Genomic DNA, 17,401 nt, shown 5'->3' with positions numbered 1-17,401 from the left:
TTCCACCTTGATCATCCACCAGTTTTCAGATGTGGGAGTACTTCCTTTGAAAATGTAATGTCTGAGTACTTCTGGTTTGGACAAAATGGCATGAACTCTTTTCTCCCTGTTCCTCCCTGTGACACACAATTCTAAACTATGGAAAACACAAGAAACAAGCAAACAAGAACTCTGGAAGACGATAAGAGGAAGTCTGGCTGGTTTGGGGCCCAGGGTGGGAGCAACAACAGGGCAACGTCACCCCACCTAAAGAAGAAGACAGCTCTGACCCCATGTTTCCTGACCTTTAATCGTGCAACAAATGGCCACCCAAGGAGGCTTATTCTTCCCCAGTATATAATGGGAATCCCTTAGACAAGATCAGGCGAGCCCAGTACCACTGGCAAAGGGGATCGATTGGGAACCCCACTAATAATAAGCAGTTGGGCAAGTACTCTCTTCTCCTGCTAGACCTGAAATTCCCCTTTTCTGCCAAAAGACACCAGGGTGGCTAAGTAAAAGTGAGATGAGAGAGATCCGTCCCCACTACCCTCTCCCTATAGCAAATGACCTGGCCTGTAAAATGCTCTTTCCTGCTGGGCCTGAGGCTTTCTTCCTCCACTGGGAGATACCATGGTGACTGGGTGGCACTGGCAAGAAGGACCCCACCACAAGAAGTGGCCCATCTAGGGAAACCTTTCTGTCCTGGTGGCCTGAGACTCCCCTCTCCCATTCAGAGTTACTAGGGCTTCCAGGGGCCATTGGCTGGCTAGATCGACTCTGCCACACAAGTAGCCTGCTCTGGGAAGCCTCCTGGCCTGAGACTCTCCTCCTCTACTGACATACCGCCAACCCTCACTAGTGGGACATCCTGGAACCCACCCCCACCCCCTCAAATGGCACCAGTAGACACCAGTGGGAGTCCAAGCAAAATGACACTGCAAACATTCTAAAAATTTAAACTGCCATTGAACCACAGAACTTAAAAGTACTCTAGGACCTGCATGCTCAACCTAAACAAAGTGACTGCCTCTTAAAATAAAAGAATTAAATAGAATCTAGAGTCTAATAACATAATAGAAAAATGTCTAGGATGCAATAAAAAGTCACCTGTCATATCAAGAACCAAGAAAATCACAACTTGAACAGGAAAACATAATGAACTGACACCAACACTAGATGAATCAGATGGTGGAATAATCTGACAAGGATTTTAAAGCAGCTGTCATAAAAATGCATCAGATATTCATTACCAATTCTCTTGAAATAAATGAAAGAATAAAACTCTGCAAATGAATGGAAGTTATAGAAAGAACCAAGAGGGAATTATAGAGTTGAAAAATATAATAACAGAAATAAAACACTCACTGAACGGGCTTCATAGTAGAGTGCAATGACAGAGCATAGAGTCAGTGACCTTACCAGGTCAGTAGGATGTTATGTAAACAGGATAGGTGAAAAGAATTTATCCAATCTAACAAAAGAGGAAACTCCAAATAAGATAAAACCAACGAAATTCACACCAGGACACCTTAAAATTAATTACCTAGAAACTGAAAAAAAAAAAAATCTTGGAAGATGTTAGAGATAAACAATGTATATTGCCTGACCAGGCGGTGGCGCAGTGGATAGAGCATCGGACTGGGATGCGGAGGACCCAGGTTCGAGACCCCGAGGTCGCCAGCTTGAGCATGGACTCATCTGGTTTGAGCAAAGCTCACCAGCTTGGACTCAAGGTCGCTGGCCCTAGCAAGGGGTCACTTGGTCTGCTGTAGCCCCACGGTCAAGGCACATATCAGAAAGCAATCAATGAACAACTTAGGTGTCGCAACAAAAAACTGATGATTGATGCTTCTCATCTCTCTCCATTCCTGTCTGTCTGTCCCTATCTATCCCTCTCTCTGACTTTGTAAAAAAACAAACAAACAGGCCCTGGCCGGTTGGCTCAGTGGTAGAGCGTCGGCTTGGCGTGAGGAAGTCCCGGGTTCGATTCTCGGCCAGGGCACACAGGAGAGGTGCCCATCTGCTTCTCCACCCCTCCCCCTCTCCTTCCTCTCTGTCTCTCTCTTCCCCTCCCGCAGCCGAAGCTCCATTGGAGCAAAAGATGGCCCGGGTGCTGGGGATGGCTCCTTGGCCTCTGCCCCAGGTGCTAGAGTGGCTCTGGTCGAGACAGAGTGATGCCCCAGATGGGCAGAGCATCGCCCCCTGGTGGGCGTGCCAGGTGGATCCCGGTCGGGCGCATGCGGGAGTCTGTCTGACTGCCTCCCCGTTTCCAGCTTCAGAAAAGTACAAAAAAAACAAAAACAAAAAAAACCCCCAAAAACAAAAACAAAACAATATATTAACATCAATTTGACATCAGATTTTTTATATGAAATCATGGAGGCCTGAGGGAAGTGGCATACATTTTTCAAGTGTTAAAAGAGCTGTCAACCATGAATTCTATGTCTGGAAAAACTATCCTTTAAGAATGAAAATAAAGACAATATCAAGTAAAAAAAAATCCAAAAGAATTTGTTGCTAGCAGATCTTCCTTTAAAAATTGGCTAAAGGAAATTCTTTAAACCTAATGAAATGATAAAAGAAAGATTCTTGGAGCACCAGGAAAGAAGACTGATGGAAAGAATAGAAATACAGGTACATATAGTAGATGATCATTTTCCTCATCAGTTTTATAAGTCATACTTGATGATTGAAACAATAGTAATAAGACCATATGATCAAGGCATCAATGTTTAATCTAAAGGAGTGAGAGTCAAAAGGATCCACATTTTACTTGAAGTAGTAGAATGTTGACATCAGTGACTGTGCTAAGTCATGTACATCTATTGTAGTACCCAGAGCAACCACTACAAACACTATACAAAGAGATTGAGTCAGTGACCTATCAAAAACACAATATGAATTAAAACAGAATCCCAAAAATGTGTAACCTGCAGGAAATCAAAAAAAGAATAACGATAATGAGAGCCAGAGGAAATGAGAGACATTTGATAATGATAAAAGGATCTATTTACAGTGAATGAATATACACTAAACATCATAGGCTCAACATAAATCAAGCAAAAATAAACATAGCTGAGTGGAGAAATTTAAAAAGAAATCCATATTTGTTGTTGGGGACTTTGCAACCTATTGTTAGAAAACTGCTAGAACTACTAAAATCAATAAGATTTTAGAAAATCTGAACAACACAACTAATAGTATCTAATTAGCATATGTAGAACATGTCACTCAATAACAGCAGAATACGTTTTTTAAAGCAGGATGGAATATTCACCAAGATAGACTATAACATAAGCGGTAGAACAAACCTCAGTAGATTTACAAGAATTAAAAATCACAGTGTATTTTCTGATCATAATGAAATTAAACTTGAAATCAATAATGGAAACGAAAGAAAACTCTCTAAGTCTGTGAAAATTAAGCAACACATTCTTAAGTGCCCCTGGTCAAAGAGGAAGTCTCAAAGGAAATTAAAAATACCTAGAATTAAGTGATAATAAAAATAAAATAGCCTGACCTGTGGTGGCGCAGTGGATAAAGCGTCGACCTGGAAATGCTGAGGTTGCCGGTTCGAAACCCTGGGCTTGCCTGGTCAAGGCATGTATAGGAGTTGATGCTTCCAGCTCCTCCCCACCTTCTCTCTCTTTCTCTCTCTCTCCCTTTCTCTCTCCTCTCTAAAAAAATAAAATAACCCTGGCTGAATTGCTTGGCTGGTTAGAGCAGTGTTCTGATATGCAAAGGTTGTAGGTTTGAACTCCAGTCAGGGCACATGTAGGAACAGTTTGATGTTTCTGTCTGTCTCTAAAATCAATCAATAAAAAAATATATCATGTAGGATGCAGCTCAAGCAGTGCTCAAAGGGGAATTTGCGGCAGTTAATGTACATTAGAAATGAGGAAAGACTCAAATCAGAAATCAGTGAAAATCTAAAATGTTCATAGATTAGAAGAATCAGTATAATAAAATGTCAGTTTTCCTCAGATTGATTGTAGGTTTAATGCAGATCCTATTAAAATCCCAGCAAAGTTTTTGTAGCAATAAACTTATGCCAAAAGTTGTCAGGAAAGGCACGGACCCTAAAATAGCTTAAATGGTGTTGACAGATAACAAAATAGAAAGAATCATACCTACTCACATTGTAGTTTATTGTCTTACTTCAGTAATCAAGACAGTATGGTTTTGGTGGAGGGATAGATATATAGATCAATAGAACAGAATAGAGATCCCAGAAATAAACCTAGAAATATGCTTACCTGATTTTTTATAAAGTTAAAAGCAATTTCTTAGAGGAAGTATACCTTTCCAACAAGTGGTGCTGTGGCATTTAGATATCCACAGGCCAAAGAAACAAACAACCCAACAACAATAAACTACACCCAAAGCACACACACAAAAAAGAGTCAGCTTAAACTTCATGTGAACCTCTTGTAATAAATTAACTGAAAATGAATAGTGAATCTAAAGTGTCTATGTATAATATTTTTAGGAAAAAAACCCGAGTTATTTAAAGAAAAACATGCATCCCTCTTCTTACCTGACCATTATTTTATCCTTTTTAGCCCTTCATTATTTGGTTTGGATATTACTCCTGTGGGATATTCTCACTGGTCACTGGTTCAAAACCCTGGGCATGCCTGGCTGGATTGGTCATCTGTCCCATGGGCTCCAGTAACATCATGATGGGTAATTGTTTCCCCTCTGCTTGCTCAGCATCTGAGTCTTTCCTTGCATGGGAAATTCCCAGTTAAATGGGTTTTATTTGGAACTAGGGTCCACTGTCTGCCCCAGAAGCCAAGGAGAACACTTTGGCAATCTGGGTATCACCTAGGATAGTCATTCTCTTCAGCCTGAGACTGTAAGTTGGGAGTGAGCAATGGGGAACTCATTCTTGTGCCCTTGGTAGCAGCATCTATGTTTTAGGTCCTGGTAATAGTATCCAGAGAGTGGGGGTGTCTGTAGCAGATGGATTCTGAAGATTGAGTGGTGGGGCTGTGGTCAGTCTTCCTTCATTCCTTTTTTTCTAGAGATATTATGAGCTGTGAGAGCCTTTCAACAAATTCCTTTTTCTGTTTAGCTAGAGTCAGTTTCTTTTGCTTGCAAAACAATCTTGATGGGTTCAATCATACTATCATAGTATTGCTATTCTGCCTGCTTACTTGCCATTTCCCTATACCAGATCATGAGTAGGGGCTTGGTCTTATTCCTCATGTACACAGCATGCTTGGGTTTATTAATTTAGAAAATAATGAAAATATGCACATCTTCAACTCTGTTTCTCCATTAGCATGATAGTGGAAATTACTCTGTGTTTGGCATTTGGTGGACTTTTAGTTTTTAATGCTCTTTATAAGATCTGAATGTTCTCTTTGCCTTCTTTTTCTCTCTTTCTCTTTCTCCCTTTCTCCCTTTCTCCCTTCCTCCCTTCCTTCCTTCCTTCTTTTTTATTAAAGATTTTATTTATTGATTTTACACAGAGGGGAAAGAGGGATGGGGAGCGAGAAGTATCAACTCCTAGTTGCTTTACTTTAGTTGTTCATTACTTGATTGTTTATCGTATGTGTCTTGACCTGGCAAGCCCAGAGTTTTGAACCTGTGACCTCAGCATTCCAGGTCAATGCTCTATCCACTGCACCACCACAAGCAAGACAATTTAGACTTCTTGAATATTTCATTGGACATTTTGAAGAATTTGTAAATACCACTGTCCGGAACAATATATTTCTGCCTTTACTCCTTTTTTCCCCCTTAATGCAAGTACATTAGACCCTTGAACAACAGGTGGCTAGGTGCCCTGACCTTGACAATTGAAAACCTGTGTATAACTTTTGACTCTTCTAAAATTTAACAACTAATAGCCTACTACCTACTGTTGACCGAAAGTCTTACCAATAACACAAGTAGTCAGTTAACACATATTTTGTATGTTATATGTATTATATATTATACTCCTACAATAAAGTAAGCTAGAGAAAAGAAAATGTTATTAAGAAAGTCACAATGAGAAAATACATACACAGTGTTTATTTAAAAAATATCCTCATCTAAGTGGACCTGTGCATTTCAAGCCTCTTTGATCAAGGATCAGCTGTACCAAGTGAGATGGATAGGGAACTCCTTTTATCAGGACAAAAAAATAAAAGACTTCCTAAACAACTGACATAGTAATCAAGCCGGTAGATTTTATGTATATTTTCTTTCATTGTGGACAGTATTACCATATTAGTACACTTATATCTCTGTTGTTGCTGTTTTTAATTTCATTATATTTCAATTATTTAGGCTTAAAATCTCACTTATCTTGGATGACTTTCTCTGTTTTGCCCCTCTAAATGGGAATATCAGAGGCTGTACCACCTACGTACCCTTCCCTTTTTCCGCTGATCTGTGAGCCAAGTTATTATGACTCCTCTTGCATAATCTCCTCACAGGTTTTATTGAAATCAAGCCAATCTTACACAAAGCTTTGGACAAATCTTATGATACTTTAAAAAGCTTGATATTATCTTGTGACTCCAACCCTAATTAATCTGCAGTATTTCTTCAAATTTTTTATTCTTACTGTTGTGTTTTACTACTCATGTATTAAATAGTGTTTTTGTTGTTGGTTTTTGTTTTGTAAATAATCTGCTGCTTATACAATATATATGAGGCGTCTCCTCAACAAGGTCAATATGTTCGAATTCTACTGCTCAGCTCCAGGACGCACTTTCTTACCCACCTTCCCTTATTCTTAGCCGAGATACCCTTTCATACGATTAGCTACATGTGTTTTCTAGAGACTGTCTTATCTATCCCTTGGCATTATGTATTACTGAACTGATACTATTTGAGACAGTTGGATAGATTTGAAAATGAAAGTATCAGTGGTACTCCCTGTAGAGCTTCAACATTATTGAATCTTAGGTTTATTTCATTGAGTTTTAGAAACTGCAAATCATTATCAAGATACTGTAATTCTATTGTGTTAATTTCCTGTATAGTGCAGATACCAGTAGGGGTATTTATGGTTTTAAAACACATGATTACTTCTTAAAAATGATGCCTTGGTGTTTTGTTTCTTTGCTCTGAGGATTTTATTTAAATTATCTCTTTTTTTTTTTTAACTCACAGTCAATGCTCCGAGGGAGAGGAGGTTGCTATAAACATACATTCTATGGCATCGAAAGCCACCGTTGCATGGAAACCACCCCAAGCTTAGCATGTGCAAATAAATGTGTCTTCTGTTGGCGGTAAGTAAAAATGAATGGCCACGGTGACCAAATATGTCATGATCTGTAATCAGTTTCTGCCCAACACTGTAGCCAAATGTGAAACATCAAACCTGAAGCTTTGATGTTTCTGTAATTAACCCCCTTTTCCATCCTTAATAGTGTGTGTGTGTGTGTGTGTGTGTGTGTGTGTGTATGCGCATTTGGTTGTTTTTCTTGACCAGTTTTATCAGGGGCTTGTCCAGTTTTAGTCTTTTCGAATAACTTGATTTTAGCTTTGTGAATCATCTTCATTATATTTTTATTTTCTTGTTCACTAATCTACTACTATTGTTTTTGTTTATCTGTTCTTTTTCTAACTTAAATTGGATCATTAACTCATTAATATTGAATATTCTATAAATCTTTCCTTGTAAATTTTTCTCTAAGTATTACTTTAGCTACCTTCCACAGATTTTGATTAGTTTATTATTCAATTGTAAATACCTCTAGTTTCCATTATGACTTCTTGGTAACTAATGGGTCAAAGCAATATTTATTCGAAATAATTACACATAAGTTAGATTTTGGGGGTTATATATTTGTTATTAACTTTTACCCAAAATGTATTATTGTTATATGGTTTGTACATGATTTCTAATACAAATTATTTAACATTTATTGGCCCTGGCCGGTTGGCTCAGAGGTAGAGCGTTGGCCTGGTGTGTAGGAGTCCTGGGTTCGATTCCCGGCCAGGGCATACAGGAGAAGCGCCCATCTGCTTCTCCACCTCTCCCTCTCTCCCCCCTCCTTCCTCTCTGTCTCTCTCTTCCCCTCCCGCAGGCAAGGCTCCATTGGAGCAAAGTTGGCCTGGGCGCTGAGGATGGCTCTGTGGCCTCTGCCTCAGACGCTGGAATGGCTCTGGTTGCAACAGAGCGATGCCCCCTGGTGGGCGTGCCGGGTGGATCCTGGTCTGGCGCATGCGGGAGTCTGTCTGACTGCCTCTCCGTTTCCAACATCAGAAAAATACAAAACAAAACAAAACAAAACAAAAAAACCAAAAAAACCCCCATTTATTGAAGAGTGCTATCTGCCTAGTATATGGTCAGGTTTCAAAAATCTATTATATATTCATGAAAACAGTATATTTTTTAATTGTCACATACTAAAACAGCAATAAAATCTATTAGTAGTCCTTATTTAGTAGTCTTCTTTATCCATAGTAATGTTTGTTGCCTTCAAGTGTATGTTTTCTGATAGTAATATAACTATCTAGATTTCATTTTTGTTATAATTGCTAGGTCTTTTTTTTTTTTTCCTTCCTTTAACCTCAACCTATATGTCTTGATATTTTAGGTGTTTCTTATATGCAAGTGTTTGGTTGGATCAATTTTTAAAAATCAACTTTATTGAAATTTTATATACATTGAAGCAAACCCATTTAAAATACACATCTCAATAAGTTTTGGTAAATGTGTATACCTGTGTGACCACAATCAAGATGTAGAACAATTTTATTACCCTTGAAGGTTCCCTTGTGCTCCACTCCCAATCATTTTCTGATTTGCTTTTTGATGATATATATATATATATATATATATATATATATATATATAGTGCTTTTCTATAGACTTTATAAAAATGGATTATTCAGTATAGATTTTATGTATTTTTTTCTCAGTAAAATTTTTTAAATTGATTTTTAGAGAGAGGGACAGGAAGCGAGGGAGAGAGAGTGAGAAGCATCAATTCGTAGTTGCTTCACTTTAGTTGTTCATTTGATTACTTATATGTGCCTTGATGAATGGGGGGAGGCTTAAACTGAGCCAGAGACCCCTTGCTCAATCAAGCCTGTGACCTTGGGCTCAAGCCAGTGATCTAGGGCTTCAAGCCAATGATCTTGGGATCATGTTGATGATTCTGCTCTCACTTGGAACCCCACGCTCAAGCCAGTGACCTCAGGATCTTAAACTGGGGACCTCAGTGTCCCAGGTTGACACTCTATCCACTGTATCACTACCAGTCAGACTATCATTAAAATGTTTTGAGATTCATCCATGTTGTTAGGTATATCAGTATTTTGTTCCTTTCGGTTGTATGGTTATTTATCCATGCACCTCTATTTGAATATTTCAGTTGCTTCAAGGTTTTGACTGGATTATGGATAAAGCTGCTGTGGACATTAGTGTATAAGTCTTTTGTAGACAAATGCTTTCATTTCTCTTGGATTGACACCTATGTATAGAATTGCTGGATTTTTAAAAATCCATTTGAACAATCTGTGTTTTAACTAGTATGTTTAGTTGGTCTTATAGTTATTGTTGAATATTAATAAATTATTGATAAACATTTATTTTTATTCTCTTATTTGTGCCATCTGTTTATTTGGTTTTCTATTTTTTTTTTTTTTTTTTTGTATTTTTCCGAAGCCAGAAACGGGGAGGCAGTCAGACAGACTCCTGCATGCGCCCGACTGGGATCCACCCGGCACGCTCACCAGGGGGTGATGCTCTGCCCATCTTGGGGCATTGCTCTGCCTCAATCAGAGCCATTCTAGCGCCTGAAGTAGAGGCCACAGAGCCATCCTCAGCGCCTGGGCAAACTTTGCTCCAATGGAGCCTTGGCTGCAGGAGGGGAAGAGAGAGACAGAGAGGAAGGAGAGGGGGAGGGGTGGAGAAGCAGATGGGCACCTCTCCTGTGTGCCCTGGCGGGGAATCAAACCCGGGACTCCTGCATGCCAGGCCGACGCTCTACCACTGAGCCAACTGGCCAGGGCGGTTTTCTATATTTTTTTCTTTATCTTTTTTTTCCTATCTAACACTACTACGGAAGTATTCAAGGGTATCTATTAGTTTAGGTAAAAGTTTTGTTGTAGTAGGCTTTTCAGGTTATCTTACAGGAAATAGAAGCTGCCCTGAATATTGTCTTTAAGCTGGCTTTAGTCCAGCATATGTTGGGAATATTTTTCCTTCCCTTTAAAAAAAATTTTTTTTAATTTAGACAATTAAATTTAACAGGGTGACATTGGCCAACCAGAGCACATAGATTTAGAGAAAACATCTCCACATCATTTGGACAGTCAATTGTGCCGTATACCCATCACCCAAAGTCAAATCATCCTCTATCACCCTCTATTTTGTTTCTGTTTAAGCCCCCCCCCCCCACTCCCTTCCCTCTCTTCCTCTCCCCTCCTCCTGGTAACCACTGCACTTTTATCTATGTCCATGAGTCTCAATTTTGTGTCCCACCTATGTATGGAATCATATAGTTCTTAGTTTTTTCTGATTTACTTATTTCACTCAGTATAATGTTATCAAAGTCCATCCATGTTGTTGTAAATGATCCGATGTCATCATTTCTTACGGCTGAGCAGTATTCCATAGTGTGTGTGTGTGTGTGTGTGTGTATACACACACACACACACACATACATACATATATATATATGTGTGTATATACACACACACACACACACACACACACACACTACATCTTCTTTATCCAATCCTCTATTGAAGGGCATTTTGGCTGTTTCTTTGTTTTGGCCACCGTGAACAATCCTGCAGTGAACATGAGGGTACATGTGTCTTTATGTACCCATGTTTTTGAGTTTTGGGGTAGATACCCAGTAGAGGGATTGCTGGGTCATGTGGTAGTTCTATTCTTAATTTTTTGAGGAACCACCATACTTTCTTCCATAATGGTTGTACTAATTTAAATTCAGTTGGGAATATTTAAGTGAAAGAAATTGCAGAACTCTTTTTTTGTATGTGCTTGATACTAATTCATTTTTCTTTTTACTGACTACTCAGTTTTCTACAGGCTCACTTGTCTTCATTTAGCTGTGATCAGTAATGACTCACCACGAAATCTAACAGAAGTGAGTTAATTCTCATCCTAATTGAACTCTAGCAAACATGGTAGAAAATAAAGATTTCTCCTATTGGATTCAGATACACCAGTCTCTTTTAGTTTTTTCTCAAACCCTTTCAGTTTCTTTTTATTTTTTCCTGTTAGCTTTTCTTTGGCTCATTGTTTGATGAATTCTCTCTGATTCTGTCCTTGGCTTTCTTTTATTGCTCTGCATTATGATGGCAGGAGTAGTAAACTATCTCCACGGCTTCATTGAATACTTGTAACTTGACACCTTTAGATTCTTTATCTCCATCTAGCCCAAGTCTTCCATCTGAGTTTTCATCCTTTTGTTTGTAGTAGCCCGTTGGCTATATTCTCTCAGATGATCCCCAGGTACTTCAAGCTCAGTTGTTCACAGTGGAGTTTATTACTCTCTCTTTTAACCTCTTCTGCCCATTTTGGTAATGGCATCATTAGCTATCCACTGGCTTAGGTTGAAAATCTCTTTTTCTCTAACTTACTATATTCCTCAGTATACCTATTCTATTGATTGTGTTTTAGATATGCATTATTTCATCCTTTAACAACTGGAATGACTTAGTACTTTCCAGTCTGTCATTCCTTAATTTATCTTTTGTATTGGTGCAAGGTTTATAATTCTTTTTAGAATTTAAAAAAATTTCATTGATTGTGAAAGTAATCCATGTTAATTGTAGAAAATATCAGAAAATACCAAAAAGTGTAAATAAAAACATCTATATTTACGTAATTCTAGTTTCTAGATAATTCATTTTTAGTTCTTTGAAGTATTTGTTTTTTGAGGCCTTTGAGTATTTAATTTTTCTTTAACCTGGTTGAAATAATTCTCTACTTTGTTTTATATCCTGTAAAAACAGTATATAAAGGTTCTTGCTCTATAATTAAAATCTTGCAGATCCAATATTTTTATTTTGAAATAATTTTAGGTTTATAGAAGAGTTACAAAAATAGCACAGTTTCTGCATATTCTTTACCCAGTTTTCCCTAGTGTTAAGACCTTATATAACCACGAGCCAATCATGAAGACCAAGAAATTAACACTGATTTAGTACTGTTAATTAAACTGGAAACTATTTGAATTTCCTTGATTTTCCCAGTAATGTCCTTCTCTTTCAAGGTCCAGTTCAGAATCCACAGCACATTTAGTTGTCACGTCTCTGTAGTTTTCTCCAGCTTATTGCAGCTCTTCAGTCTGTCCTTATCTTTCATGACCTTGACACTTTTGAAGAGTGCTAATCAGGTATTTTGTAGAATGTCCTTCAATTTGGTTTTGTCGATTGTTTTCTCATGGTTTGAGTAAAATTATGGATTTTGGAAAGAATACCCTAGAAGTAGGTGACCTTGTCAGCATGTTGTATTAGGGGGCATCAGTGTGTCTTATTACTGGTGACGTCAGTCTCCATCATTTGAGTAAGTTAGTGTGTGCCAAGTTTTCAAGTATAAAGTTACACCTTAAAATTTATCTTCCCTTTGGGGCCCTGGCTGGTTAGCTCAGTTGGTTAAAGAGTCATCCCAAAACACCAAGGTTGTGGGTTTGTCCCTGGTCAGGGCACATATGGGAAGTGACCAATGAATGCACAATTAAGTGTAATTAAAAAATATTTTGGGGGAATGATAATTTCAATAGATGCAGAAAAAGCATTTGATAAAATCCAGCACCCATTCATGATAAAAAATCTCAGCAAAGGGGAATACAGGGAACATACCTCAACATGATAAAGGCCATCTGTGACAAACCCACAGCCAACATCATACTCAATGGGCAAAAATTAAAAGCAATCCCCTTAAGATCAGGAACAAGGCAGGGGTGCCCCCTTTCACCACTCTTATTCAACATAGTCCTGGAAGTCCTAGCCACAGCAGTCAGACAATGCGAAGAAATAAAAGGCATCCAAATTGGAAAAGAAGTAAAACTATCATTATTTGCAGATGATATGATATTGTTTATAGAAAACCCTAAAGTCTCAGTCAAAAAACTAGTGGACTTGATAAATGAATTCAGCAAGGTGGCAGGATATAAAATTAATACTCAGATATCAGAGGCATTTTTATACACTAACAATGAACTGTCAGAAAGAGAAATTAAGGAAACAATCCCCTTCACTATGTAACTAAAAAAATAAAGTACCTAGCCTAACCAGGCGGTGGCGCAGTGGATAGAGCGTCGGACCTGGATGCAGAAGGACTCAGGTTCGAGACCCCGAGGTTGCCAGCTTGAGCGCAGGCTCATTTGGCTTGAGCAAAAAAGCTCACCAGCTTGGACCCAAGGTCACCAGCTTGAGCAAGGGGTGACTTGGTCTGCTGAAGGCCCGCGGTCAAGGCACATATGAGAAAGCAATCAATGAACAACTAAGATGTCACAATGAAAAACTGATGATTGATGCTTCTCATCTCTCTCCGTTCCTGTCTGTCTGTCCCTATCTATCCCTCTCTCTGTCCCTGTAAAAAAAAAATATAAATAAAGTACCTAGGGGTGAATTTAACCAAGGAGATTAAAGACTTGTACTCAGAAAATTATAAAACACTGATAAAAGAAATCAATGAAGATACAAACAAGTGGAAGCATATATAGTGCTCATGATTAGGAAGAATAAACATCATTAAAATGTCTATATTACCCAAAGCAATTTATAAATTTAATGCAATTCCTATTAAAATACTAATGACATACTTCAAAGATATAGAACACATATTCCAAAAATTTATATGGAACCAAAAAAGAACACGAATAGCCTCAACAATCTTGAAAAGGAAGAATAAAGCGGGAGGTATCACACTTTTTGATATCAAGTTATAAGGCCATTGTACTCAAAACAGCCTGGTACTGGCATAAGAACAGGCATATAGATCAATGAAACAGAACAGAGAACCCAGAAATAAACCCACAGCTTTATGGACAACTGATATTTGACAAAGGAGGTAAGCGCATACAATGAAGTAAAGACAGCCTCTTTAATCAATGGTGTTGGGAAAATTGGACATCTACCTGCAAAAAAATGAAACTAGACCACCAACTTATACCATTCACAAAAATTAACTCAAAATGGATAAAAGACTTAAATGTAAGCCTTGAAACCATAAGCATCTTAGAAGAAAACATAGGCAGTAAGCCCTCAGACATCTCTCGCAGCAATATATTTGCTGATTTATCTCCATGGGCAAGTGAAGTAAAAGACAGGATAAACCAATGGGACTATATCAAACTAAAAAGCTTTGCACAGCTAAAGACAATAAGAACAGAATAAAAAGACAAACTACACAATAGGAGAACATACTTGACAATATGTCTTATAAGGGGTTAATAACCAAAATTTATAAAGAACTTGTAAAACTCAACATTAGGAAGACAAACAATCCAATCAAAAAATGGGCAAAAGAAATGAATAGACATTTCTCCAAAGAGGACATACAGATGGCCAATTGGCATTTGAAAAAATACTCAACATCATTAATTATTAGAGAAATGCAAATTAAAACCACAATGAGATAACACTTCACACCAGTCAGAATAGCGCTCATCAACTAAACAACACAGAATAAGTGCTGGCGAGGATGTGGAGAAAAGGGAACCCTCCTGCACTGCTGGTGGGAATGCAGACTGGTACAGCCACTATGGAAAACAGTATGGAGATTCCTCAAAAAATTAAAAATTGAACTGCCTTTTGACCCAGCTATCCCACTTTTAGGAATATACCCCAAGAACACCATAGCACTGTTTCAAAAGGAGAAATGCACCCCCATGTTATGGCAATATTGTTCACAATAGCGAAGATCTGGAAACAGCCCAAGTGTCAGTCAGTGGATGAGTGGATTAAAAATCTTTGGTACATATATACTATGGAATACTACTCAGCCATAAGAAATGATGACATCGGATCATTTACAACAACATGGATGGACCTTGATAACATTATACTGAGTGAAATAAGTAAGTCAGAAAAAAACTTAGAACTATATGATTCTGTACATAGGCGGAACATAAAAATGAGACTCAGAGACATGGACAAGAGTGTGGGGGTTATGGGGAGGGGGGGAAGGAGGGGAAGGGGTGGGGGGAGGGGAGGGGCACAAAGAAAACCAATTAGAAGGTGACAGAAGACAATTTGACTTTGGGTGAGGGGTATGCAACATAATCAAATGTCAAAATAACTTTGAGATGTTTTCTCTGAACATATGTCCCCTGATTTATCAATGTCACCTCATTAAAGTTAATTTAAAAAATATTTTGGGGGAGATACTTTGAGGCTATGCAAATGTGCTGTTTTACTTAAACTTTTACTCAGTAAGTTCTTTATTCATTGGCGCAGGATCTTGCCTGCATCAGTTACAACTTGGGATTTTTTATTCCCCCCCCTTTTCTTACAATTAATAATTGAAATTCTTTTGTAAGTAAGAGTCACTTCTCCCTTATTTATTTATTTATAATTTGTTTAGATTAGTTTTGACTCAAGGATACTTATTTTTTTGGATATAATTAAATACTACTATTATTAATTTTATTTGTATTTTTCCAGCTTTGGCCATCATTGTGAGCTCTTTTGGATTGGCTTCTAAATTTTTTTCTTTTTAAAAAATGTTACTAACCAAAACCAGGCTTTTTTTTTTTTTTTAATGTTTACTCTATTGATTTTAGGGAGAGGAAGGGAGAGAGAGAGACAGGAACATCAATCTGTTCTTGTATGTGCCCTGGCTGGGGATTGAACCGGCAACCTCTGTGCTTCGGGAGGGTGCTCTAACCAACTGCACGTCCTCTTGATGCCCAGTTGCCCTTGCCTTGCCAGCCAGGGCAAAATTTCTGTATATTCTGACTTGAGAAGAGACTCCAGGCTCATTCTGTGTTTCTTCTGCCCAGCCCTGGAATCAACTATTTCTCTAAGGAACCACAGTTTCTTTTATTGAGGAATGGTATTTAGAGTTCAAAATTTGGATGCTTGCTGAGCTCATTTTTATTGGGTTGTTAGTGCTTCTAGGCCCTTTCAGCAGATAGAAGTAGGAAATAATATGTATATGCCTCTATCTATGTGTATTATAATACAAAGCTCTAAAATCATGAGTTTTCACTGAACCTCCAACTCCAGTTAGCACTATAGAGCTCATTCTAACATTCTCTCTCTTTTTTTTATTTATTTGTAAATGTCTTTTCTAACAGTGAGAAACCTGTCCTGGCTCTTCTTACTATAACATACTAATTTCAACCCTAGTATATGCATATTAAGTATTTTTGGAATTGCCAACTGACATCTTTGGGAGAAATAGATTTGTCTTTTCTTATGATATCTTTGTCTAGCTTAGGTTTAAGGGTAGTGCTGATTTCATAGAGTAAGTTAGGAAGTGTTCCTTTCTTTATTTTTTAGAAGAATTTGAGCCTGACCTGTGGTGGCGCAATGGGATAAAGCGTCGACCTGTAATACTGAGGTTGCCGGTTCGAAACCCTGGGCTTGCCTGGTCAAGGCACATATGGGAGTTGATGCTTCCTGCTCCTCCCCTTTCTCTCTCTCTCTCTCTCTGTCTTTTTTTTTTCTCTCTCTCTCCCCCTCTCTAAAAATCAATCAATAAAAAATAAAAATAAATAAAAAAAATAGAACCCCCCCCCCCCAAATTTAAAAAACAAAAAAAGAAATAGAAGAATTTGGAAAGGATTGGTGTTAATTCTTTTGATGATTAGTGGATTTTACCAGTGAAGTCTGTTCCTGGCTTTTCTTTTTTTCAGTTACTTTGTTAGAGGTTTGTTCAGATTTTCTGTTAGTATGTGAGTTACTTTTGGCAGTTTATATTTTTATTAATTCTAGTCCCCCCCCCCCCCCCCACCGCTTAATCTAGGTAAAGATTATTTGTCTGTTGATTTTTGCAAGAACTATCTTTTGGTCCCATTGATTTTTCTCTAGCGTTTTTCTTTTTCAATTTCATTTATTTTTACCTTTTATTATAACCTTCCCTTTGCTTCCTTGAGCTTTTATTTTTCTAGTTTTTTTATGGTGCATAATTAAGTTATTGATTTGAGTTTTTGTTTTTAATGTAGGTGTTTATAGCTGTAAATTTCTGAGAACTGCTTTAGCTACATTTGATAACTTTTGATAAGCTGTGCTTTTGTTTTCATTTATCTCTATGTACATATTTTAGTATTTTCCTTTGTGATTTCTTCTTTGATCCATTGATTGTTTAAAGGTATGCTATTTAATTTACACACATTGGTTAATTTTCCAGTTTTCTTTCTCATCTTCATTTCTACTTTTATTCCATTGTGGTTAAAGAAAATATATGATTTTTATAAAATTTATTGAGACTTGTTTTATGACCTAACGTATGGTCTGTCCTGGGAAATAATCCATGTGCACT

The 17,401-nt window shown here is 37.8% G+C and overlaps 1 protein-coding gene across 3 annotated transcripts in view; it reads left to right on the top strand.

Moving 5' to 3' along the window:
• The window catches only part of LOC136334441 (S-adenosyl-L-methionine-dependent tRNA 4-demethylwyosine synthase TYW1), a 201,698-nt gene that overhangs the window by 70,689 nt on the left and 113,608 nt on the right, over positions 1 to 17,401 (top strand). For all 3 annotated transcript variants that reach the window (XM_066274639.1, XM_066274638.1, XM_066274640.1), the window contains exon 10: positions 7,096 to 7,214. In XM_066274639.1, the coding sequence (XP_066130736.1) occupies positions 7,096 to 7,214 (119 nt within the window). The remainder of the gene's footprint in view (positions 1 to 7,095; positions 7,215 to 17,401) is intronic.

This window comes from Saccopteryx bilineata, chromosome 4 (assembly GCF_036850765.1).
Source record: "Saccopteryx bilineata isolate mSacBil1 chromosome 4, mSacBil1_pri_phased_curated, whole genome shotgun sequence".
In the NCBI taxonomy this organism is placed as follows: domain Eukaryota; kingdom Metazoa; phylum Chordata; class Mammalia; order Chiroptera; family Emballonuridae; genus Saccopteryx; species Saccopteryx bilineata.
The sequence above is the reverse complement of the archived record's forward strand: the minus strand, read 5'-3'. Positions and strand labels throughout refer to the sequence as shown.